The 27,979-nt window shown below is 42.4% G+C and overlaps 1 protein-coding gene across 1 annotated transcript; it reads right to left on the bottom strand.

Annotated features, from left to right (window-relative positions):
* Window positions 1–27,906, bottom strand: DCLK3 (doublecortin like kinase 3). The gene is made up of 4 exons (XM_012745421.3): window positions 25,975–27,906; window positions 8,338–8,470; window positions 5,511–5,678; window positions 1–2,821 (listed from the first exon to the last, which is right to left on the bottom strand). Exons 1-4 carry the CDS (start codon window positions 27,772–27,774, stop codon window positions 2,628–2,630), a joined length of 2,295 nt encoding a protein of 764 aa, XP_012600875.2. The 5' UTR covers window positions 27,775–27,906; the 3' UTR covers window positions 1–2,627.
* Window positions 27,907–27,979: the final 73 nt, after the last annotated feature.

Raw genomic sequence — 27,979 nt, forward strand, 5'->3', positions numbered from 1 at the left:
GCAACTCCTGATCTGTGTTCTGTCCCCATAGATTAGTTTGTATTTTCTAGAATAATGCATAAATGGAATAATCACATGTAGCCTTTTCTTTGTCTGACAGTTTCATTCAGCCTAGTTGGAGCCATGCTGTTCGTGTATCAATAGTTCATTCCTTTTTTGTGGCTGAATATTATACATTATATGGATATACCACAATTTGTTACAAAAACACCTATGGATATTGTGAAATCTTTGTAGGACATATGCTTTAATTTCTCCTGGATAAATACCTATAAGTGGATGTCTAGATCATATGGTAGGTATATGTTTAACTTTTAAAGGAACTACCAGACTGTTCTCCATAGGGTGAGAACCATCTGACATTCCTTTCAGCAATGTACAAGAGTCCCAGTTGCTCCACATCCTCACTAATAGTTGGTATAGTCAGCCTTTTCATTTTAGCCATTTAATTCTAGCTGTTCTAATGAGTGTATAGTAATATTTTGTTGTGATTTTAATTTGCACTTTCCTAGTGACCAAGGATGAATCTACAACTTTTACGGCTGGAAGAAGGCTGAAGCTATACAGGAGATCCAAAGGAGTAGATGAGAATGCAGGAGGAAAACCAGAAAAATGTGGCATCACAGAAGTCAACAGGAGAAATGACAGTGGTCAGTAGGGTCAAATGATGCTAATTTGAGGATGGAAAATTCTGTTTTGGATTTAGTGACATGAGAATTACTGGTGCCTTTATCAAAAGATGCTCTGGTAGCAATTGGATCCAGCTTCCAGCCTCTTTCCACATTTTCAGAATGCGTAACATTGCATTGCCTCCTGGGCAGCACCCTCCCCTCAGGAGTCTTTGTCCCAGCACTGCAGGGCCCCTTCTCTGAGCTCCTGAGGTTAAAGCACCAGCTGGTACCTCTTTGCAGTGGTTTCCAGTTTCTAGGGGCCAGGGGTTTGATTCCCTAGGAAGCCAACTCTGAGGTCTAGATTAGCATGCAAAGGTTTATTAGGGAGTGGTCTCAGGACCATTACCTCTGGAAGGGAAGGGAAAGCAGCAAGATTGGTCTTGGGAGAAGCTGGGCTGTGGCGCAGTCTCAACAAGGTTCAGCCAACCCCCACAAGGAGCTCTGAAGCTGGATGGCCCTTCAGCATTTCCCCCAGTTGGGGCCAAGGGGTCAGGCCTTCATATCCTACATGGACCCATCATTACATGGGACCTGCCCTAGAAGGGGCTGCAAGGTGACTCTTCCCACCTAAGGTATTCCCTGCAGAGGGCTGATAGCTGAGGGTTGACAGCCAGCACCACCCCAAGTAGTTTATTCCCTTTGGTCTTAACATAGGTTCTGGGTGGCACACTACAGTCTCCACTATATGAGGTTTCTCTCCAAGCTCTTGGGTTCTAATAGCCTCTTCCCTTGGTTTTGTTCCTAGGAATGAAAGCCACTTCCAGAAGTTACTATCTCCAAGTTATTCCAGAGTCTCTTCTGTGCTTTTTCTATTTTCAAACACCTATTTAAGCAATTCCTTATACTAAATTCTCTCGTGCTATTCCTGTTCTCCTGACTAATACAGTCCTCTACCCGGATGATTCCAAAACTGTTAAGGAACATAAAATAGAAGTGAGAAACCCACACTTTTGACTGATTCTGTGGCCTACTAACCAGTCCACACATAATCTAGAAAGGTCAATTTGGAAAATATCAAGATATGTTTAGCTTTCGGCTCACACATACTCCCCAAATCATCTGAAAAGACCAACATTTTGGTACAGAAATCTGGAACATGTGTTCTGTGCCCTCTGTATGTATGCCTTGCAGGTAGGAATGTGCCTGAACTCTGAGCTCCTTCAAGTTCCAGTATAATCCGTTTACTGCATTTCTGTCATATTAATGCACTAAATGGCTCCGTTGTGATCTGAAAACATTAACACAGTCATAGCCTCAGTGCCTGACTTCACCTAGAAGTGACTCGGGTTCAGAGATAATTGGGTTGAAAAGTGCTATAACTGGGTATTGCACGTGCAAGAATGATTCAATGATTTCTTCTTTCCATTTTTCAGATTGCACCAAATCTAATTTCTAGTAAAACTGAAATGCTAAAGACCAAGGTCAGCACATCCTAAATAAACAGATCTTGTCAACTAATCAAGTGTTCATCACAACTCCATTTAGTCAAATTGGCTTCAGGAGACATGTCTGAGCTCTCATCACCAGCATTAAGAAGTAATCAGACTACAGACCCACTTCTGTTATTCAGAGCAGGTTTTATTAACACAGAAAGACCACAATGCACCTTATTAATCTCACAGGGGGTGTTTAGACCCTGGTAAGCACCACTCCTGTAGTACAACATGAACATGATTACAAAGAGAAAGCAAAACACATCATTATTACCAAAATTCCTCACTGATGATAATTCTTACCCCCCCAAAAAAATGCATTAAAGGCTTCAAATATACAAATCTAAAAATATGTTACAACATTTAACATTAAAATTCAGTTTACTTTTATAATATGCTTTAAAAGATACTGAGTGTCTCTGATTCTCCAATTGTGTGAAGAAACTCCTTTTATTGTTTTTCTGTCAAACTTTTCTCTGTCCTTGAGCAGAACTGGGGGCTGAACAGACACCTGAGGTGGTGACTACAATGTCTCCTCTGCAATCCTCTTGTGCTGGCTCCGGAAGTGGCCCTCGCTGCTGGGGGACACTTCCTTCTGTAGGTTCACCGTGCCGGCCTTGCCACCTGTTTCAATCCAGGGATGCTGAAGAACCTGTTGGGCTGTGTAGCGCTTTTTGGGGTCCACCACCAGCAAATGGCTCACCAGATCTTTGGCAGCTATTGAAGTGAAAGAAGAAGGGGGAAATGTGATGAATGCAGGTGGCTCTGAATTTTTCTTCCCCATACATGAAACAGAACACAAACACCCATGTTAGTGCTATGGGTTAGCTACAAGGCTCTTTTACATTTTAGAGGAGCACAGTCCAATAGAACATGGGAGCATTCTGTATCTGCACTACCCTCTTGTGACTACTGAGCATTTGAAAACTGGCCGGTAAGACTGAGGGACCAAACTTTTATTTACTGTGAATTAATTTACATTTAAATTTAAATAGGTATGCGTGGCCAGGAGCTACCATGTGGAATAGCACAGCTCTAGAGCAGGGGTCCTCAAACTTTTTAAACAGGGGGCCAGTTCACTGTCCCTCAGACCGTTGGAGGGCCGGACTATAGTTTTAAAAAAACTATGAACAAATTCCTATGCACACTGCACATATCTTATTTTGACGTAAAAAAACAAATGGGCAAAATCACCCACATGTGGCCCGCGAGCCGTAGTTTGAGGACGCCTGCTCTAGAGGATGTCTTTTCATTTCTCTAGAATCATGAAGCCAGGCCCACCCCTAACATCCATGGCACCCAGGGCAAGAGAACAGATGGAGGCCACATATCACATGTCTGTACACTTCAAGGTTTTAAATGGAAACTAACATGTTAAATAAAATATGTTTAATCTTCCTAAGTTAATAAATATGACTTCACATTGACAATATTGAAAAACATGTGTAAAGAAATCTAAGGAGTAAATAGTGCAAATTCAAAATTAATTACATTGCCCAAAACCATGACTGATTCTAGAGAGCTGTGGTGACCACTGGTTTCTCCCTAGCTTGCTGGCTCTCCCAGCCTGGCTCATTCAGCCTGTTCTTTAATCACTCAAGAACTGTAAAAGAAGAAAACATCCACTTTTTTTTCTAGTCTTATTAAGGGATGCCTCTTGCTCAAAATTAACTGCTTACCCACCAATCACCTCCTCCCCTACTCCCATGTCCATCCACTTCTTAAGTATGGAAGCCACAGAGTTCACCTACACCATCTAATTAAAGCTGGGAAAATTCTGCCCAAAAAGTGCCCCAGCCCCACCCTGACCAACATCACTCCTTCAGGGTTTCAAATGACCCAGAGGCTAGAAGGCTAATTTAAGAATTCTCAGATTCTCATGTATGAATATAGACAACTGCATACCCTAGCCAACATGTCCAAGCTCTCTCTCTCCACCCTCCAAACAGCTACTCCTTGGCTTCCCTTTGGCACAGTGGGAAGAGGCTGGGAAGAGGTCTCACAAAGCTTGGAAATGGGCTTGGGCCATTTGGACAGGGAATTCAGGGGTCCCAATAAGGTGACCTAGAAGAGGGGACCTGGACTCTAAGGTACACATCACTTTGGTCCCATAGTCTCCATACTCTGTGGGGAGAAGTATGACCAAAGCAGAACCCTCTAAGGCCTGGGGCCAAGGAAAGGCCACCTATGCCCAAATCTAAAGACAGTGCCACATAAAACTTCCTTCCTTTTTTTTCTTTCTGCTAAGGTCTCTCTCTGTCACCCAGGCTGGAGTACAGTGCCACCATCATAGCTCACTGCAATCTCAAACTCCTGGGCTGAAGAGAGCCTCCTGCCTCAGCCTCCAGAGTAGCTGAGGCTTTGGCCATGTGCTACCATGCCTGGCTAATTTATTTTTTTGTAGAGACAGGGTCTCACTACGTTGCCCAGGATGGTCTCGAACTCCTGGCCTCAAGTGATTCTCCCACTGTGGCCTCCAAAAGTGTTGGGATTACAGTCATGAGCCACCACACCCAGCTTAGAATTTTCTAAAATGACTTTTAGTCCTTCAGTTCCTCAGTTGCCGCTGCCTTGATCAGCTCAAGACCCTGACTCTACGTGTGACAAGTCACCCACTTACTACCTTATTTAAGAGAGGGAAAAATTTTTTCCTTCCCACATCCCCCAATCCCAGGGAGGAGATAGAAGCTGGGGATGGAGGCAGTTCAATAGCTACTCTTAAATGGCATGTTTAAGGGAAGTTAAAAAAAAAAGTTATCACTCCTATTCTACTTTTTTAAGCTAAGGACTCAAAGACTCCAAAATCCCCAATTATCTAGTTCTCAATTGTCCAAGGGCACTGAGTAGTACAAACAAATCAGTAGAGACAAAGGGAGAGATTTCATTTGGAATCAAATGGAATTGAGAACCAAAAGGGAAGAGAATCATGCATGCTTCTAGGTCACTAAAAAGTAACTGAGACCTTCACCTCAACCCTGCAGAGCCCCTGTGCTCCAAGTATGCCCCTACGGGACCTCTGATTATATGTATGAAAAATAACCGTTTTCAGTCTGTTCCATTCAGATTACTTCTGTATATAAGAAGCCTTTCTCTTTCCAAATAAGAGTTATAATGTTTCTGATATTTTTCAGTTCTTGGGTTCCTTAATTGCCTTAAGGAAAAGCACTTGGTGACTACAAACTGGTGGTTAGACTTTTTTTTTTACTAAATCTCAAAGCAAGTCATGTTTTTGGAGGCTGCACAAACCCACGTGAAGCTACTGAGGAAGTAAAGGATAAGGGATGACACGTTGACAGCCTAATTCCATGCCAGGCACTGTGGGGGGGTGTCCCCTGCAAACCCCATTACACAGCCAACCTAAAAAACCTGCCCCCTCCTCTCCTGCATGGGGAACCCCAAATCTCACCATCAGAGATATTGTCCCAGTACGGGGCGAGGAACTCGAAGTGGCCCAGCTGGATGATGTTAAAGAGCTCATCCTGGTCCCTCTCTGGGCTGCGGAAGGGGGGGAAGCCGCACAGTAGGATGTAGAGGATGACGCCCGCAGCCCACATGTCCACCTCCAGTCCGTAACCTGCACAAACAGAGGCAGAGATACAAGTGAGCCTGCAACCAAGCAGGGTCAAATGTGATGAAATAAATGATGGAGCACTGTGGTTTTAAATAGATCTAAGTCACAGACAACCTCAGCTCTTAGAAACAAAGAGCTGCTTCCAAACATGTGAGCAGCCTTCACTGGCAAAGCACAGCTTGCCTTGCAGCCAACTCCTAAAAACAAGGGGTCTACACCGATGTCACTCAAAGTTTGCCACTTTGTGATCTTTCATTACTGGTCTGTGATAAAAATAAGCACAGATATTGAAAGCAAGTGTTTGGAAACTCTTGTAGCAATTTGTCATGACTATGACACTCAAACCATGATCAGTGGACACATCTCGTTGAAGAGGGCACAGATCAGTTCAGGCATTGTCAAACATCTGCAGTGAGTCACATGTGTGACAAGGTACATTCTAGTCACATGCAGCAGGACCATGTATAGGTCCACACTGAACTAGAAATTTTAAAACCTGGCCCTTCACCAGAGATAGTTTGAGAAGCTCTGGTCTACAGCAGCAGTTTCTGTTTCCTATCTATTCATTGCCTTCTCTCTTATTTAAAAAATATCAATTACTAGCTTTTTAATTGATTATTAATTATTAATTTTAATTGATTATTAAATGATCATTAAAAGACTGATGTTTACTTGCTGTATCCCCTCTGTATGCACACATGTGAGTGCATGCACACATACACACACAGAAATAAGTATACTTTTTTAAACAAAGTTAAGATCACATTGTATATATTTTATAGCCTATTTAATGTAAAAGAAATTCCTCACAGACAAGATTTCTAATAGCTGTTAATATTCTCTTTATATATTGAATCTTGTGTTGTAATTTATGTTTCTAATTTTTTAACAACTGTGAGGAATTTTCTGATGAACATCCCGATATATTAAATATTTGTGCACACCACTGATTATATTCTTAAAATAACTTTCTAGAAATGAAATGCACAAAGTAATATATGGGAAAAGTTTTTGATACATATTACCCAATCATCCTCTCAAAAGTTCTAATAGCAATATATACATTTTTAAATACTTTCTAACATTTGATCTTTAGAAAAGGAAAACATTTGGCAGCTTTAATTTGGAAGTTGGATATTCATTATTAAGCTCCCAAGTAAGTTTGTCAAAACATAAATCAGTAGGACAATATTAAAAGAATAAATCAGTAATGACCCCTTTTGGCCAATGTTAATGGCCTATTCTTAGTTTTCAACCCTCTTTCACTCTTGGGAAGGACTGATTTTTGCTGGGCCTTCCCCATCCTCTTGAAATTGTCCCCTTGGCCTCTTGGACACTGCATTTTCCAAATCCTCCCTCTGGGCTGCCCTGTCCTCTTCTGATCCTGCCCCTTCCTCTTTCATCCCCAAACTCTTGGGCTCCTTCAAGAATCTGTCCTCAGCTGCCTTTGCTGGCACCACGAAGGAGCTTATTACCTCGCCAGGTCAGCCACCAGCTCTGTTGTGCAGTCTCAAAATTACATGCTCAGCCCAGGGCTTCACCTCCTTGCCAAATGGACAACTGCGTGTATCTATCCTGATATCTCTATGAATTTCAAAAGTTAACTCACCCCATCCTCCACCTCCCAAAAGAGCTTTCCTTTCCAACACCCTATTTTAGCTGGTGCTATCACCAATGTGTGCTTTCCCCAAGAGTTCATGTTGCCTACTTGCTTTCCTTCTTCTCTTATCCAGCTCCTCAATGCTTCCATTTAAATGTGCACAGTCCCTCTGAATTATGCTGGCCACACCAAGTCTGAACTCCTCTGCCCAGCCTTCCCATTTGTGGGGAATCTAGCTAGGCTCAATCTAACCAACCAACTTGCGTTTCTCTCTGGTTCACTGAGACTAGTCTTCTCAATGTTTCTACCACCTGACCTCATGCATGATCTCATATGTTCTCATCTCCTCATCTTAGTTTTCTTGATTCTTCTGCTGCCAGGAAACTGTCCCTCCCTTCCTCCTAACCACCAACCCTACAACCCAAAGCTTTCCTATCTTATCTAGGGCAGGTAAACTGATTTCTCCTGGAGTGTCACAGCAGTCAAATATTCCTATATATTGAGCCATAAAATAATTAATATTTCCTTTCTATATATTTTACAGAATATGTCACTAAAACAGCTCATTGTATCCTCACACAATATACAAATAGGTAATAAATATTCATGAATTTTGAAATGGGATCCCTTTTAAATGCAAGGTTGGTGAACGAATTTTTAAACCAAGTACCATAAGGACTGCTTCAATCTTCTCCCATCTGAGGTTGCCTTGGGTCAGTGACACAAAGAGCCTTGCTTGCTTGAGTTCCTCGTCCAATTCTCTAACATCTTTCATCTCACTATCCTGCCCACACACACACACACGCACAAAGACATACACGCACATACACACACATGTGCCAAACTGTCTTCTGTAACAAGGGCAGCCCTGTTGAGGAAACAGCTCTCATGCTTTGGTGGAGGAAGCTTGCTTCAAATATTTTCATTAAAGTCCAAGCCCAAGCCTTAGTGCCAACTCTCGGAAATTTCTCACTGTTCCATATTGCAAATTATTAAATATTAAAAATAAAACATTTGATAGTAAGTGAGCTAGAATCCCACAGAGCAATGTGTAACACTTACCTTTCTCAGAAAGAATCTCGGGAGCTACGTAAGTCGGAGTACCACATACAGTAAATATAGGTCTCACCACATGCTTTGCAAGTCCAAAATCAGCCAATTTCAAGGTGGTAGATTTGTCCTCATTTCGCTGAACCTGCAAGAGACCAAAATCCCCCAAACCACCAAAACTGTGATGAGAACAAAGAAGGAATATTAATGAGACAACAAGCATGCAAAGTCAAGATAAGCAAACAATAAACCTAAATGAGCTTATAGTGTAAGCACAATGCCAACAAATCCAACTTCACTTCAGTGACAAGTGCTCACATTTGCAACTAACAAATCAATGAGTTAGATTTACCGTGTCCAATATGGTAGCACCATATTGTCACAAGTGGCTATTTAAATGTATTAATTAAAATTAAACTAAAAATTCAGCTTCTTGTCTGCACCAGGCACATTTCAAGTACTCAATGGCCACCTGTGGCTTATGGATACCATATTAGACAACACAGAGAGAGAACATTCTATCACTCCAGAATGTTCAATTGGACAACACTGAGTTAGAAAAGGGATAAATGATACTTTGAGCATAGACTTGCTTTAATGAGAACTAGAAAATGCCTATAAGTAGTGCAAAAGCTGGGCAGAGTAAAAAAAAGAAAGGAAAAAAACTGGAAATTAAAATGAAGATGTAGACTAACAAGCAGGAGAGGGGTATTAAATACAGGCCCTAATTCAGAGGGATGGGGGATTAAGAATTAAACAGGCGAAGAGTCTTTGAATTATCTTAACTCCAATACTGCAGCTGAACAGGCTTGGACAAATTTGTTTACTCATCTGAGTGTCTCCTTGTTCATTTATTAAACAACAGGAGTAGGTGAGGCAGTGATAATTTCCAGCAAATAGGCTTATGTCAAGAGTTCTAGTCAATGTTTGTAATGTACCTAGCAAAGTGTTAGCCCTAAGGGGACCAATAGTCCCAGTTTGCCTCAGACTTCCACCAGGTTTTAGAGAAGGCTAGAATTAGTCATTTTTTTAAAAGAGAGAAAAGATGCAGCTACCCTCACTCTGAATGAATACAGAGACTCAACTCTTCCCTCCTTGTCCCCATCAAAACTTATCCCACCTGAGTCTTACTCCTTCAAACAAGTCCAGGTGACTGGCTCTCCAATGTCTGGTAAACCAGTTCCCACTGTCAAGTTAGTATATCCTGTCCTCTGGCACCCCCAAAGTATTTGCACATAAGATGATGGTCATTAGGAAAAGTTGGGTCTTAACCTAAAAGAAATGAATCTCAAAAGGTAGGCAAGCCCAGCAAGCACTTAGGTCACTATGCAAGAAATAATAAAACTAAAGGTATGTTATATTTCACATGAAAAAAGAATTAAACAAGCAAACAATGAAGGGGCAAACCCGCCATATCTTGAGGCAAGTAAAAGATGCATTGGTACTCCATGCCATGGAATCAGTTTTCCACTTTGGGGAGAGGTTAAATAATCAGGCACAAATCAAACTCTGGCCTCCTTCAATATTAGCTAGCACCCATACAAGTAATATCTAAGAACAACTGTTCAGCACCTCATCACAGAAGCTGATTGCTCAGACTAAAGGTGAACTAAGCAGTTAATCAGACTATTACTCGAAAAGTTACTTGGACAAACCTGGACAATCTTTTCCAAGTAAGAGACTCACTGCCACCACAGCTAGAGGAGAATTTATCAACTTGACTGCAGGTACACACCATCACACCTCTACTGGAACTGGACAAAGGTTCCCAATGCTGCTAGCAGCTTGCGGGGACAGGTAGCAATGGGGGGCTTGTGCCCCATCAAAGTCCAGAATGGCAGGGGGAGCACCCATCTCCCAGTCTTTCCAGGTCAGAATAAGTTCTCCACACCTGCTATGGTTCCTGCCAGTGAGCTTACATCTCTATAAGCAGCATGTATCTTAATTACTGAGCCTGAGTCACCACCAGACAATCTAATCAATGTCTCCATAATTAACCTAACCAAATGGAAGGCCATAAATTTAGAACTAAAATGAAATTTAGTTTGATATGGGTACAGAGACAGACATAGCCCAAAAAGGGACCACAGGGTAATTATGAGAATAATTTAGGCTAGAAAATCTAGTTTGGAAGGGAAGGAAAACAAAATAGTGTGGTGCCTAGAATTACCAGACGGATTATCTTCATTAATCACATTTGCTGGGTAATTTCTGAAAAAAATATGTCCCTCACAAATATGTGTAAACATTCCCAACCAAATGATCAGCATTAAAAGTAACATACCAAAGTAAGATGTGTATTTCTATCACAAAACATCTGAAACATTCCCTTCCTCATGGAGACCCCCAACTCCAAAACTTGGTTCCACTGAGGCAGTAGCAAATTAAATGTTTTGCAAACTTGGGCTTTTACTTTGAAAATGTATTATGCTAAATATCCAGATACGGATGGATATATTTTCAAAATGTCAAATCTGTTTTTAAATTATTTTAGGGCTGTCTAAAAATATATCATGCCTCCTGTTGTCTCTTCATAGTTCAGCTTTTCTCTTTGAGTCTCTTGTTGAGTTATCAACAATCACATGAGCGGAACCCAGGGGTGGTTGAGATCAGTGGTGTCATTTGCCCCTTCCAGGAAGTGGCTCCAAACTGCTCAGTGTTTTTAATTCTTCTGTCTCCAGCTTCTGTTGTCAGGAGTTATTTAATATTCTTCAGTGTTATCATTTATTTCACCTACATAAGCAGCTTAATTACATTTAAGGGCATACACTGCACAAGTTTTTTGGTTTATTTTTTTCAACAGGTACCTCACATTCTTGGCTTCAGAATAGTTCCTATCTTAATCCTTGAAATTAAGTGATTGATGTTCTCTTGGAATGATTCCTCCTCCTAGAATCTATGGGACTTCTGAGACCATCAAATTCAAACTTCCACCCAAACAGAAAACTTATCTAAAACATCTTCCTACCAGACTGTCATTCATGCCTGAATGAAATCGCAAAATGAAAGACTCCACAACTTCATGCAGTCCATGTATTCCATCCCATTTATGGCCAGCTTAACTTGTGAGGAGATCCACCCTTATGTTGACTTGGAATTCCACTCCCACCTGTTTTCTAAATCTACCCTCTGGAATGTCCCTGAATGAGGACATATACCCCCCTAATCCCCACGAGATAGGAAACAAGCAGCAAAATCCCCAGATTGCTTTCTGGTTTCTACAAATTAGCATCTGGGATGGTTAACTGTAAGTAGCTTGAGTGGATTAAGGAATACCTAGAGCTGGCAAAGCATCACTGGGGGGATGGGAGGTAAGGGTGTTTCCAGAGGAGAGACTGGCATGTAAGTCTGAGTGGACCAAGCAGGGAAGATCTGCCCTCAATGTGAGCAGGCAGCATCCAAATGGCTGGGGGCCCAAACAGAACAAAACAAAGAACAAGCAAACTACTCTCTCCCCTCCCCCCACCTCCCTAGCTTGGCCATCATAACTCCAGGTTCTCTGGCCTTTGAACTCTAGACATCATACTAGTGGCCTCTCAGGTTCTCAGGCCTTCAGACTTGGGCTAAGCCATGCTGCTGGTATCCAAGGGTCTCCAGCTTGCAGACAGTTGTGGGACTTCTCAGCCTCCATAATCATGTCAGCCATTTCCCCTTATAAATCCCCTCACATATATTAACATCTCTATAAATATATCTCCTATTGGTTATGTCTTTCTGGAAAATCCTGACTGATATAGCATCTGAGGATCCTCCAACTAATCCTGACCTGGACTTCTGACCCATCACCCTCTCTCTCTCTCTCTGTCCTCTCTACTCTAAGTGCAGCCCTGGGACCAGCACCATCAGCATCATGTGGGAGCTTGTTAGACATCTCAGCTGCCCCAGATCCATAGAACCAGAATCTGCATTTCTACAAAATCCCAGAGTGATATGTGTGCACAGTAAAGTTCTGGATGGTCTCCATGTCATCAATGCCTCTTTTGACAAAGAATGCCCAGAACTAAACACCACATACCAGGTGTGATTTGATGAGGGCAGTGGACCTAAGGACTGTCAGCTGCCCAGGAACTGAGTAGCCATCAAGGTAGCCAAAGAACTTACGAAATGGTCCACTTCAATGTCTCAAACTCAGAAAACCTTCCCAGGCTTGCCCAGGTTGCACTGGGAGGTCTACCTGTAGCCCCCTTGCACAACATCTCACCTGCCCTCACCCCACATCTCCCTGTCTCTATCTTCCAGTCTATCTAAACTTGCTGTTCTGGGTCATGTTCCTGCTGGGGCTCTGTTTTCCTCTGTTCTCTTAACTGAAAAGGTGTAAACAGATTCCTTTACACAGCACCGTCATGACTTATCCGTCTACATCCATCACCCCCTTCTCCAGCCACGCCAAAGTGTCCTGCTTTGAATCCAGGTGGTCTATATTATTTACGTCAGCAATCAGATAACAGCTGGATAATCTCAAAGCTTTAAAGAGGAATTTTTCTTTATTTTTCTGAACAATTAGCCTCTATTCTCTCCTTGAATGGTGCCTCAATTTAAACGTGATCTTGCAATTTTCACGTCTAAACAGAAGATGGCAGCAGAATACAGCCCAAACAATGAGTGGCTCCGCTAAGAAAAATTAAGACACAGATAAATCTTATTTATCTTTGCCAACTTCTTTTTTGACAGTGTCTTGCGCTATTGCCCAGACTGGAGTGCAGTGGCAAGATCACAGCTCACTACAACCTCAAACTACTGGACTCAAGCAATCCTCCTTTCTCAGCCTCCCAAGTAGCTGGGACTATGGGCATACACTACTATACCTCGATATTTTTTTTTTTTCTTATTTTTTGTAATGATAGGTTCTCACTATGCTGCTCAGGCTGGTCTCAAACTCCTGTCCTCAAGTGATCCTTCCATCTCAGCCTCCCAAAGTGTTAGGATTACAGGCATGAGCCATCATGCCCAACCACCAACTTCTTACTTGATCCTTCATGGTTCTTCATGCTTTTCCCCTCCAAGATCCACTTTCAACTGGCTAGCAGGATTGAAGTAATCTTAGAAACCAATTCACATTAAAATGCCAATATCTAAAATCAGTTTCTATTTCAACAGCAAAAGATACCATAATACAAAAGGATGACTGAAAAAATCAGTAGGGACAAAGTCTTCCCTGGGAAGACTGTCACATGACCTGTCTATGGTATGTCTTTGGTGTCTATATATCACACAAGCTTTTTTCTGCTTAATTAACATCCCATATTCATTCAACACATATTAATTAGATGCCTACTATGTGCCAGGCACTGTCCTAGATATTAGGAATAGAGTAGTAAATGAAACAGATAAAGTTTTTTCTCTTATGAGGCCTCCTTTTTAATAATAAACAATATTCAAATAAATATATAATGTCACATAGTGAAAAATGTTATAAAAAAGTAAAAGTGGGATAAACGCTATGTTGTCTAGTACAGTATCCACAAACCACACGTGGCTATTTATTTTTAAATGAAATTTAAAGTTTAGTTCCTCAGAGCACTCTGGGAGGCTAAGGCAGGCGGACCTTCTAGGCCATGGAAATGGACTTGGCTTTTCTTGGATTCTGACTGTGGCAGGAAGCCAATAGCTCCAAGCAGAAAAGTCACTATGATGCGCTGTCTTTTTAACCTAGTGTCTGGTGCACAGGTGGCCACCCCAGCTGACAAAGGAATGGGCATTGGACTGTAGATGTTTCCTAGGTCAAATGTGATACCCTCATATTTAGCAGTACACTTTACATCACCCATTAGTTCCCTGACCAGATGAGCATCTCAAACTCAAGATGCTGAAAACTGGTTTCACCCTGACCCTGCCCTCTCCCAGAGTTCCCCAATCCAGAGAATGGCTCCATCATCACATAAAGATACTGCCGTATCTCCCAAATTGAAAAACACAATCCTCATTTTCTCTACATCTCCCTTCAGGTAATGCTCCATTTCTATGATCTCCCTCACAAACACAGACATACACACCCTTGAAAGAGGTGTGTACACATGCCATCCACAGTGTTCCACCTTCCATTCTCTCCTGAACTCAGTCAGACTCTCATCCCTGTAACGACACTGAAACTGCCCCCCTCCATCAGAAAAATGGGGCCACAACTGACTGATGTAGCTGCAGTTCATTCCCCGCCAACCTCCCAGTCCTCTCTTTCATCATCCACCACATTTAATCTATTTGCAAATCTTGTTTTTACCATTATAATGACCACTTCTCCCCATCTCTACTGTAATCCCCAAGACCAAGTCACCGTCATCTCCTGCTGGGCCCATGGCAGCAGGCTCCTCATTCCTTACTCTCTCCCTCCCCTCACATAAAGCCTAAAATATAGGACTTCTGGAAGAAGATGAAATGGAACCCATGGGTTTCATGTTACTACAAATTAGACAACTAGACCTTAGACCTTGAAAACTTGTTCGGGAGACGTACTGAGCTGCTTCCTCAGTTTAAGGGCATTTTTAAAATGCCCTTAAAGAGTTTTTAAAAACTTAATCCTGGATCATCAAATGGCTCACAAGAATCCTGGATCCACAAATGACTCACCTCTTAGAGAGGCGATAACACACATGAACACAGGCATCGAGAGGACTGTAGGAGATGGCTGTTATTTTCCTTTACTAAATGGCCTGAACTTCTGACTCCTTGGGGAAATGAAGTCACAGCTTTACTTATTTATTTATTTGAAACAGAGTCTCACTCTGTTGCCCCAGCTAGAGTGCCATGGCGTCAGCCTAGCTCACAGCAACCTCAAACTCCTGGGCTCAAGCAATCCTCAGCCTGCCCAGTAGCTGGGACTACAGGCATGTACCACCATGCCCCACTAATTTTATCTATTTTTGGTAGAAACTGGGTCTCGCTCTTGTTCAGGCTGTTCTCAAACTCCTGGGCTCAAACGATCCGCCCACCTTGGCCTCCCAGAGTGCTAGGATTATAGGCTTGAGCCACGGCGCCTGGCCGAAGTCACAGTTTTAGAAGATATTCACCAAATTTGATAAATACGAATCATGCTTGACAGTTGCCTTTGTTGTTGATAATTTACTGCAGACAGTAATTTATCAGACATCTATCCTTTTAGGTGGCTATTTCAGTTAAGGTATGCCCAGGCCATCAAGACAAAATGGACTCCCTGTGGCTGAGATATTCCAAGTTAAAACAGAGCCAGGATGCCAAGGTTGGGTGAGGGAGTGGTCATATACTCTGTGTTCTCAAAAAGATTTTGCATAAGTATCACAGGACCTCCTTTCTATAATCAAGCCAAACCAGTCTCTATTGTCAGTGCCAGGATAAACTAAGCCCAGAAATCCTCTTCATCCTAGGCCACCAGCTATTTCAAAGAAACATCTGATAAAGACTTCTGATTTGGGATTTCAAAACCAATCAATCAGAACTCACCTGCCCAGGCCAATCAGGGCTCAGCTGTATCAACCAATCGGAACTCAGCTGCACTGACCAATCACAACTGAGTTTCAATCCTTTATTTGCATAAACAGACCTGATTGGGAACCTGGGCAAGACTCTGATATAAAACTTGAACTGTCTCTTTGTTCTCTGGAATGTAATTTTCATTTTACACCAAAGGCTGCCTCTACCCCTGCTTTGCAAACTGTTCACTAGAATAAAGTCTCTTTCCTCCAAATTCCTTTTTGGAGAACTTTTGTTCACATTCTAAAAGAAATTAACAGGAAAAAATGTTCAATCATCAAGATGACCCAATATGTAGAATTCTGAAGACTAAGAAATTCCTGAAACCTCTCTGGCTATGTAAGCAAATGCTGGACAATATGTAGGTTCACTGAGTGTACAGATATTATTATTGTCCTGGAAATTGCTGAAATGGATACTGGGAGCCACTCTCACTGATATAAACCTAAAGTCAAAACTGCAATGTCTTGACAAGAATACACCCTGTGGTTTTCAAGAGAAGTTCTATCTCTTATATAACAGTATTCTCACTGACTTGATCGAAACTGGCCAATGATCTGAAGGCTTGTATCACTGCACTTTTTATTTAGCAATTTCATGTTATTGCTAAAATCTACATTTCTTCATTTTATTAAGTATAATTTAAGATGTGCTTCATAGTTATCAATTTTTTAAAATTAATGTGACTGATGTATAAATGCATTCATGAATACCTGGACCATTAATGAGAAGTCATGGACACCTCTTGTCTTAGAAGCTAAAGAGTAAAGAGGTTGAAATTAGAGCTGGTATAAGATAAGTCTTGCTGATCAGGAAGAATAATGCATTACAGAACCACTGATTTACACACTACAATCAACGAGTCCTTGTTTATCAAAGTAGAAGTGGAAAAAGAACTTAGGGAATTCACATCAACAAAATGATTGAACAGGTTTATTGTAGAGGGGGAATGGGTAGGGAGTGTGTCTGGACACTTTTTATCCTTCTAGATTTTCCTTGCCACACTTGGGGACACCAGTCACTGCCCTGCCCTAGTCATATTCAATAATCAAATATCTAAACAAGTCTGTCTCTTCCTAGAACCAACACAAGGCCAGAAAGAGGGTACAACCCCTGTCCTTGACCAAGCTATTACTAGTCCCCATAACCCCCACCACCATCTCTCCTGGATTCCAAGGGTCCCTTCTCCATGCACTCCAGAGCTACAGTACCTGGGCTGGGGCAGTCAGGGAACTAGGGAAATGAGTTCCCTCTATGTCAGCTGACGTGCAGCAGCCTGCCCACCCATCTCATTCTTCTCAACCCTGTTTCTAGAGCAGGAACCTATCCTTCTCTTCCCCTTATTGTGGGAGAGATTTTCTCAAATGACCCTGCTCATATCTGACATCTTCTCAGTCTCTTCCCCCACCCTGCTCAACCAGCTTTCTTTGCTGGATGTGACAGCTTGGCCATTGGCTATAAATAACCTGGCCTTGCCCTTCCCTCTCTGTGTGAGCTGGTCTGATCATCACTTCTCCAGCTCCTGGGTGCTTCCTCCCCTCCTTTTCCAGTGCCCAGCCAATAACACCCAGCATATTCCAACCCCTCCAAGGGAGCACTCACTGGCAGAAAAAGCAATTAACGCTGATATTTCTGCAAGCTGGAAACTCGTGTAATTAAAACTTCTTTTGCAAGACCTCAGGAGTCTAAATAATCCTAAGGGAAGAAAAGCACTAACATCTTATCAGGAAATGTGATCAGTAGACATAGATGAACTCAGTAATACAGACCTAAAATTTTACTCTAGGGCCCAATTATCAGATATAAATATTTCTGTTGATTAAAACAACACGATAAGCTTGCCATATTCATTAAGGGGCTTTTAGCACTTTCAGAAAGTCTCTGAAAGTAGTAACAGTTACAATCAGCCGAGTAATCAAGTTAGTTCTAACAAAATCACTTTCCTAAGCTTAGCAAAGACAGGTCTTAATAGAGACAGTAGTCATCCATTCAAGGAAGAAACAATTAGTTTGGCAATACAAAACTCAAAACAAGTACAAAACACTAAATTAAAGGCAACTGAATAACAGTAATTGATGGACAGTAGTCATATTTATTAATATTAAATCTTAAAAGATGAAACAAATTTGCAATATATCAGCAAGTTTAGAGATGATATCTTTCTAAATCCAGACAATGAGTTAATTGTCAAATCCAACATTATCTCTATCTCTGTCTGAAAACCCAAAAAGCACTGACATTAGATAGTATTTAGACTTCTGACATAACAATATGTTGAATTTTATTCACCTAGAAAATGGACAAACATGTTTTATAAATGTGACAAACTTATTAATATTTTGATAAATTCAAGCTGACAAAATATCATAGGAGGGCAAATATATTAATTATTTCTCATAAGATGGCTCAAATATGTAGCTTTCTGCAGTTTCTAAAGAAACCATACCACCACAATGAAAGTTTTTATTTGAAAAAAAAATGGGCTTTCTTCAAAATCGGAAAAGAGAAAAAGATCTACAAATCAATTAGGAAAAACATCAACAAACAACAACTCATGTATTTATGTATTTATTTTTTGCCTCAACATCTCCATGTGAACAACTCATATATTTAGACTAAAATATTATAGCTATTCTGACTGTAGTTTCTCTCTGCCCACCTCTCACATACACTTTCTCTCTCTCTCTCTCTCTCTCTCTCTCTCTCTCTCTCTTCATTGCCCCAAAGAACTAAAAGTACATATGTACTGACATTTAAATCCATGAAGAATTACCAAATGATTTTTCAGAGGCAATTAGCTCTGAATATAAACATATTCCTTGCAGTTTTTCTACTTCCTCAAACAAATTTCTCTATGCAATCTAAAATGGTGCTAACTCTCTTCATTTCAAAAACTGCTGAGAAGTCCCTTCAAACAAGTGAGAGCCTCAACAGACTGGTTCCAGGACCTTGCTAGAAAATGCAAGCTAATCTAACTGTCTCCAAAAGGAAACAATCCTATAGGGTAAATGATCTCATTCCACATATTTGAGAACTTGTATAACTATTATAATGTTTTAGTAGTCACATGCCTGTAATGTTCAGCTCATGGGACCTACCCAGGCCTCTAATCAGAATCTCTCCTGCTCAGACAACTCGATGAAAACAGCAGAGCTGTTAAAGAACACTGCTCTGTTGCAATTCCAAAGTGTCCATAAAAAAGAGTGTGCAGCACATCACACATGGAAAATACTTGGGCTCAGACTCAAAAAGTGAGCAAAGAAAGGATAAGGACACCCAACTAATGCAAAAATGAAATTTCCAAAGAGAGAATTATGTGATGATAATACAGATCACTCAGGCAACCAGTCGAATTGTTTCTGCAATTTTATGAATTTTGGCAAAAACAAGGATGCAGGTAATTAGTGGTCAACATAGACCTCATTTCCTCAGATAGTTAGCTTTACTCACTCAACGTCTCACCCTGTTTGTGGGAGCAGTTTACAGACAGGTGAATGCACTGGTATTATGTTTCCAGGCAGGGTCTACAGCCATGGAAATTAAAGGAAACAAGCTAAATCTCTGCCTTTCACACCCCCAAAAATATGGTTCATTGAGATCATTGTCTCCATTCACTATTGCTATATCGAAAGCATTCTGGCTTTGAATGCTTACTTATGATATCCACCTTGATATTTTGGGGTATTTTTAATGCCATAATAGTGAATGGTAGCTGCCACTGATGGAATGTTTGCTATTTCCCTAGCAGCAAGCAACAGTCTTTATGCACTCATCCAATTAATATTTATTACATGTCTACCATGTGATAGAACTATTCTAGGTTTCAAGGCACAGTCTGAATAAAACAAAGTCCCTGCTATCATGAAACTTTCAGTAAGAGGAAAAGGAAGATAGAAAAGTAAATATATTAATAGAATGTATCACCTAGTGATTGGGGCTACAAAGAAGGTGGGGTGAAGACGCCAAAGGGTCATAGTGTAAGGTATATTGTCCTGACAAAACCATGAGATGGAGAACATATTTATAGTCAAACAAATCGGGCTTACTGACTCACTGCAACAAGGAAGAGCACATAGCTTTGGTATCTGGACAGCTAAGTAAGAGGGTGTTTAAAGGACTTATTATAAGATTGGGGATGTGTTAGGTGATTTGGGGAAGGGTTTAAGAAAACAAGGTTTTGCTCTGGATTAGACAGTGTCAGTACATGGGGAATAATTCTAAGATTGGTATCTTAACAATTCTTATGTGAAGGTGGGAAGAATGGAGCAAGGCAGTCATCATAGTGGCCAAATGGTGGATATGTGGCCATATTTGTGGTTTGAACAATATTCTTATATATGCATCTGGACATCTGGACATTATTATAAAGGAGTTTTACTTTTGCCGTGATCTATCATGGTCACAGAGTGGCCTTATGTGATGTTGGTGATCTGTGGCATTGTTTATGCTCAATAGGAGAATGCCATAGCTGAGGTATGAATGCCAGGCCGGCTCCCAGCTGTCAGAGGCTGCTCTTCTCTTTCCTATGCTCAATCTGTCCTCGACCTTCAAAGATAGGTGCTATTACCATTTCTCTTTTATAAATGAGTAAACTAAGGCACAGAGAAGTGAAAGACTAGAGCAAGCAACTAAGAAAGCCAGGATTCAAACCCAGATTATCTGACTCAGGAGCCAGCTTCTCCTGCAGTGCTGTGCCTTTTGAATTCCTGGGCAAAGTGTTATCTTCAAAGGACCACAAGGGTCTCTCAGTGGGAGGGTGTGGATGGTGGGAGCAAAGCCTAGAGGAGAAGCTGAACCAGTAGTCACCCCAGTACCTAGGCCAAAGGATGTGCAAATACCCAAGAAATTAAGTCCACATGGTCATTATCAAGGCAGAAGTATTTTTCTCCCAGGGATGAGGAAACATTTTTCATTTTATTTAAATAGGAAGGTTTATTTTCTAGTAATTTAATAAAAACCAATTTATGGCTAGAGGAAAAAATAGCCGACTAGTGACATCACTTGCAGGACTGCCCCAGCATGAAAGTAGAATATCAGATAAAGGAGAGGGGAGGAGAGATACAACTCAGGTGTGGATCACAGTGAGAAGTGACAGAGGCTGCCGGGGACCTCATGGAGGAAAGTCACAAAGCAGAGAAGATAAAGAGAAGATATCAGCAAGAATCAAACACAGAGAGGCTTAGAGATGTGGGAAAGGATATGCTGGGGGTTCCCCTCTCCCCCCTACACACCTTTGGTGGCTAGTAGTCCATTAAGTTTCCCTTTTCCAACCCCACGAACCCAAGCATGCTGGCAAACATGGAATAGTGGGAAGAACTTGCATGTCCAGGAGCTTGGACAGTCTGTGGGGGTTCCCCTCCTAGGAGAGTGATGCAAGAGATGAGAGAACCAGTTTCTCCCATTCAGATGCTTCCTTCCCTGTCCCTCCCCTATCCACTCAATGGACAAAGCAGTTTCAACCAAGATTTGGGCTATCAACTGCCTGCCCAGCAGGTGCATGCTACAGACTGAGGTTCCCATGAAGTGTAAGACCCACGCCTTTTCCCTTGGGGTCCTGAAGTGGTCACAGGGCCCCCAATTTGGAAGCTCCCTGCCTATTCACATTTCATATGGTTGTACACCAGCAGGTCAGACAAGCAGGCCAGACTTAGTGCCCCCAGACCCAAGCAGGTTGCTGGGGTACAGAGAGGTGAGGTCTAGGAGCTGGACTCAAGAGGCGAGGAAGCCCATGTGGACAGAACGGAAAGGAGAGTTCTATGGAGTTCCCAGAAGCAGCATTCTGGGAGAGTACCCCGTACCCACAGAGGAGAACCTCCATATTGAATTTCAGTGTGTCATCTGGAGAGGAAGAACTCAGCCTTGATATCTATAGCAACCAAATGCTCTACACCCAGGCATGTGGGCTGACTGGGAGTTGTGGCTCCTCCCCCGACCTATTACAACTGGGTGAGCGGTTTGAATCAGAATTTAGTGAGCAGCCACTTCTCTTCAACAGGTATGTACTCCAGGCTGAGGTGGGACTCACACCTCTTCCGTTGAGGACTGGTAGTGGACAAGGGGTGCCCAAACTAGAAGCACCCTATCTACCGACATTGCACAAAGACACACACTACTGGTTAAACACACAGCCCAGGAGTAGGTTTGAGAGCTGGACTCAGTGGCAACGGAGCCCATGTGGACAGAACTGATAGGGGAGCGCTGTGAAGGTCAGAGACATGTTCATCTGGGAAAGCACCCACCACTCCCTACAGCAAACTGCCCAGCTGAATTAGGGTGGGAAGATGCCAGCCCAATGTCATAACAACCAAAAGTTTAGGCCCCTCCTCTGCAGATAGCCCACCCTGTCTTGAGAGCCTATCCTGACATTCCTCCCAGTGGTTCCCCCTTGTGGCCAGAAAAGCAACCTCTGGGCTCAGCCAAGGGTTTGCGAAGCCTTACAGGTTCGTGCACTCTAATCACAATCTGCTTTGCTCCTCCACCCACCTTTGCTGTGGTGGAAATCAAGCAACACCCTGGGACCTACAGGGTCCCTTGTAAAGTTTGGCACACTTAAGTGCCCCACCTGGTAGACCAGAGCCTACCATGGACACAAAAGAACATCTTGACAGTTGGCTCTTTCATGCACACACCAACCATTAACAGGGAGAACAACTCTACAGCCCATCACGGCATCTATCAACTCAACCAAACAGGGCATGGCTGATTTGTACTCACAGGCACCATCTGCCATCTCAAAGATAAGCTAGAGGACCCATATAATTCACACTGCTGAGAACAGGTGAAGACAACGGGATAAAGGCAACCTGAGAGGGTCACTAAACCTGCCTGAACACCCCATAAGCAACTCAGGACCAACCTCTCCCTCACATGGTCAGGAGTTGATCTTTCAGGACCTGGGGACAGACACACAGGTAAGACTCAGTACCCCCAGAACTCAATCATGTTGCCAGATGAGAAGGAATCAAAAGAACTCCAAAAGTATGAAAAATCAGTGAAAGGACACCCCAAAGGGAACACCCACTCACTAGCAATGGATATAAACCAAAATGAAAATATTAAAATGACAGATAAAGAATTCCAAACATAGATTGTAAGGAAGCTCAATAAAATCCAAGTGATAATGGAAAATTAACTCAAAGAAACAGGACAAACAATTCAGGATATTAATGAAAAATTCACCAAACAGACTGACTTATTAAAGAAAAATCAAAGGGAACTTCTGGAAATGAAAAATTCATTTAAGGAAATACAAAACACAGTGGAAAGTTTTAAGAATAGGCTAGACCAGGCAGAAGAAAGAATCTCAGAGCTTGAAGACAACTCTTTTGTATTAAATCAGTCAGTTAAAAATAATGAACAAAGAGTTAAGAGGAAAAAACAAAGCCTATGAGAAATTTGGGATTATGTAAAGTGCCCAAATATAAGAATCATAGGCATCCCATAGGGAGAAGAAGAAAATGCACAAGGGTGGGGGGTGGAGAAGGTTAAAAAAAAAAAAAGACAATGCACAAGGGCTGGAAAACCTATTTGAGGGTATAATTGATGAAAACTTCCTGGTTTGCTAGAGAGTTAGACACCCAAGTATAAGAAGCTCAACGAACACCTGAGAGATTCATTGCAAAGAGTCAATCACCAAGTTATATAGTCATCAGACTGGCTAAAGTCAATATTAAGAAGGAACTCCTGTGAACTGCAAGGCAAAAAGATCAAGTAATTTACAAAGGAAAACCAATCAGGCTAACTGCAGACTTTTCAACTGGGACCTTACAAGCCAGAAGGGACTGGGGTCCCATCTTTAGTCTTCTTAAACAGAACAACTGTCAGCCTATAATTTTGTATCCTGCAAAACCAAGTTTTATAAAGACATTTCCAGACAAGCAAACACTTAGAGAATTTGTCAAGATCAAACCTGCCCTGCAGGAAATACTCAGTACTGCATTTTACATGAATCAACACAATGGTCATCCTCCAGTGTGAAACTACCCAAAAGCTAAAGCTCAGAGCTCAAATAAACAGTGTAAGAGGTAAAACAAAATAATAAGGTACTAACCAACAGGATGAACAGAGCAGCATCCCACATATCAATGCTATCTTTAAATGTAAATTGTTTGAATTCCCCACGCAAGACACATAGGCTGGCTGAATGGATAAAAAAATACAAGCCAATTATCTGCTGTCTTTGAGAAATACATCTAACCCACAAGGACACTTACTGACTCAAGGTCAAGGGATGGAAAATATATTCCATGCAAATGAAAACCAAAAGAAAGCAGGTGCAGCCATTCTTGTATCAGATAAGATTGACTTTAAATCAACAATAGTAAAGAAAGATAAAGATGGTCATTATATAATGGTGAAGAGAGAAATTCAACAAGAAGGCATAACAATCCTAAATATTTATGTACCTAACACAGGAGCACCCAGATTCATAAGGCAACCCCTACTAGATCTAAATAGAGGGATAAACAGCAACATTGTATTCTAATTGCCAGGGACTTCAACACCCCACTGATAGAACTGGACAGACCATCCAAGCAGAAAATAAAAAAAGAAACACTGGACCTAAGTGGGACTATAAAACAATTGGTCCTAACAGATATCTACACAACATTTTATCCAAAAACCACTGAATATACATTCTACTCATCAGCACATGGAACATTCTCCAAGATTGGCCATATTTTAGGCCACAAAATTGAAATCATTCCATGTATCTTCTCAGACCATGGTGAAATAAAACTAGAAATCAACTCCAAGAGAAATACCTAATTCTACACAAAGTCATGGAAATTGAACAACCTGCTGTTGCATGATTATTGGATCAATGATGAAATTAAGATGGAAATTAAAAGATTCATTGAACTAAATGACAAAGTGTACACAAGCTATCAAAATCTATGGGATACAACAAAAGCAGTTCTAAGGGGAAAATTCATAGCCTTAAATGCCTACAATGAAAAGACAGAAAGATCAGACAAATTAACAATCTAATGACACACCCTAAGAAACTTGGTTTCTTAGGAAAGGAAAAGCCAGCAGAAGAAAAGAAATAACTAAGATCAGAGCAGAACTAAACAAAATTGAAAACAAGAAAATTAAACAGAAGATCAAGAAAACAAAGAATTGGTTCTTTGAAAAGATAAACAAAATTGACAGAACTCTTGCTAGATTAACCAGGAATAAAAGAGAAAGAACTCAAATAAGTTCAATTAGAAATGAAAAAGGAGATACCACAATTGATACCACAGAAATACAAAATATCATCTGTGATTACTATGAAAATCTCTATGCACACAAACTCAAACATGTAAAAGAAATGGACAAATTCTAGAAACACACAACCTCTCAAGACTCAATCAGGAAGAAATAGCACTCCTGAACAAATCAATAATGAGCAATGACATTGAAGCAGTAATAAAAAAAAAATCTTCCAACAACAACAAAAAAAAAAAACAGACTAGGTGGATTCAGAGCCAAATTTTACCAGATCTACATTATTCCATAGCATCAAGAAGAAGGGAATCCTTCCCAACTCATGTTATGAAGCCAGTATCACCTTGATACCAAAGCCAGAAAAGGACACAACAAAAAAGAAAACTACAGACCAATTATCCTAAGTGAAGTATCTGAAGAATGGAAAAGCAAACACCATATGTACTCACTATTAAATTGTAACCAGCTGATGAGCACACATGTACATAGCGGGCAGTAAAACTCAATGGCAAGAAACCGGGTGGTGGGGGACAGGTGAAAACCTACCTAATGAGTTACAATGAGCACTATCTGGGTGACCGGCACACTCATAACCCTGACCCAAGCATTATAAAAGCAATCCAATACATAATGAGTGTGATGTGCACCATCTGGGGGATGGACACACTTGAAGCTCTGACTCGAGGGTGGAGGGAGGCAATGGCAATATACATAACCTTAACATTTGTACCCCCATAATATGCTGAAAAATAAAATAAAAAATTTTAAAAAAGCAATCCACATAACCAAAAACACTTACACCCCTGTAATAATCTGAAATTTACAAAAACCCTTTATGAACTATAATAAAAGTTTTAAATACCAGAATAAGTATGTTAATATACAGGTAATGTTCCTAGTATGTAAAGGCAACAGTACGAAGCAATTAATATTTATTTTATCCAATATTGTTAAAACACCCTCTTCCATATAGCATCAAAAATCATGGCTTACCAAAAGGTTTTCCGGCTTGAGGTCCCGGTGGACGATGCTCTTGTCGTGCATGTGGACAAGGGCCTTACATAAGTCCATGATCATGAGCGCAGCGTCGGGCTCGGGGAACTTCACACTTTCTATGATGGCGTCAAAAAGGTCCCCGCCCGACACGTACTCGAGGATCAGGTAGGTCTCCGTCTCCGTTTCGTACACTTCATGCAGCTTCACGATGTTCGGGTGAGAGAGGCTCTGGATAATCAGGATCTCACTGTCGACCATGTCCTCCTTGCCCTTGAGCCGGGCCTTGTCAATGATCTTCATGGCGTAGGCCTGCCTGGTGGCGCGGTGCCTGCACTCCTTCACCACCGCGAAGTTGCCGTCGCCGAGCACCCGGCCGGTCTCGTAGTGCTTCTCCACGTCAGCCGCCAGGACGCCCGCGGGCCGCGACTTCCGGCAGCCCGGCCGCTCCGGCCGGCTCTCTTCCGGTCTCGTCTTGGGCTCCTTCTCTCCCCTCACAGGCTGGTCGTCTCTGAGAGCCGTCTTTCTCCCCACAGACGCCGCCGGCTTTTTCTCCTTCTCTGCCTCCTTCTCCTCCCCGCGGGGTCTGGGGAGCCGCTCGGCGTCAGCCTGGCGCTCTCTCAGGAGCCAGCCGCCATGCTTGCTCCTGCAAACGTGCCTGGTGTCTCTCTTCACGTCCCACGGCCCCTCCTCGGTGACGGGTAGAACTTCTGCTAGGTCCTTCTTGGCCTTGGCTGCCCCCTGAGGATGGCTTTCCTGACCCTGCGGGTCTCTGTCCTCTTTCTTGTCCGTGCTCTTGCTGGATCTCCTCAGTTCCTGAGTGGGGTTCCTGGGGCTGCTCCTGTGGCTGTCACCCTTCCACCCTTCCTCCTCTCCCACCGGGTTTGCCTCGGGAGACCTCCTGCAGCTTCTCGTCCTCACCAGCTTCTCCACGTCATACCTGGGGCACTTCCCCATGTCCAGCTCACTGGTCCCCAGGGAAAGCCTCTCCCTCTGCAGGCTCTGCTGGAGCTCCCTCTCTCTCTTGCACTTCTCACATCTGATAATTTCACCCGATGTCTTTTCAATCTCCACCCCCAGGTGCGTCTCTCCCTTTGCATGCCTGTCCTCCAGAGTGGCTTCCTCGGGCAGCTTGCTACCGGGTTCAGGCTCCTGTTTCCCCCTCGCCCACTTCTTCTGGGCCCTTGCCCTGTCCTCCAGCGCCAGCTCCACGGGCGTCTTCCCCTGGTGCCTGATGACCATCTTGCAGCCTGCAGCCTCACTGCAGCTCTTGGCAGTCTCGGGGTCCCCACAGTGGTGGTCCCCTTTTGGAGCCTTGCTATAAAGCCTGCTCCTCTGCCGTGGAGAAGGGACGCGGCTGTGCTGGCTCAATGTCAGCGCACAGGTTTTGTTGGGGTATAGTTCTTCTATAGCCACCTGAATGCTCTTCAGGGTCAACGGCTCTTTGCCCATGGCTATGAAAGCATCCCCTTCCCGGAAGAAATCAGAGACACTCCTGATTTCCTTGCCCTTGAGGTTAAACAGTTTCCTGACACGATCATTCTTCCATCTCGGAAAGCCCAAGGCTTCTGAGATGTCCGCTAAGAGCTGCTCGAACGTCTGCACGGACCGCCTGTTGAGAAGCAGGGTGATCTTACGGAGGGGCTGCCCCCCTAGCTTCACCACAGTCACGACCCTGGGCTTCAGCGGGCTGTTCTCGGCATGGGCTGAGTGATGGTCATTCTGAGGGCTAAACAAGGGCACGACGGGGCTGCGCAGCCCCAGGAATGGTTTCTCTAGATTCCCTCCGCCAGCAGGCATCCAGGAGCCTTGCAGCTTCCTCTCTGTGATTCTGGAGCTTAAATACTTTAGAGAATGGTCGCATAGGCCTCGATGTCCTGCAACAGGAAAAGGACAACAGAGTATATTAGTCGAGATAGATTCAGAGAGCCCTTGGCCTTCACCAAAACTTTACTAAAGATGACTGATTCTACCATTATAGTTTATAAGTGTGGTCTCTGAGGGT

The sequence above is a fragment of the Microcebus murinus genome, chromosome 1 (assembly GCF_040939455.1).
Source record: "Microcebus murinus isolate Inina chromosome 1, M.murinus_Inina_mat1.0, whole genome shotgun sequence".
Classification (NCBI taxonomy): Eukaryota; Metazoa; Chordata; class Mammalia; order Primates; family Cheirogaleidae; genus Microcebus; species Microcebus murinus.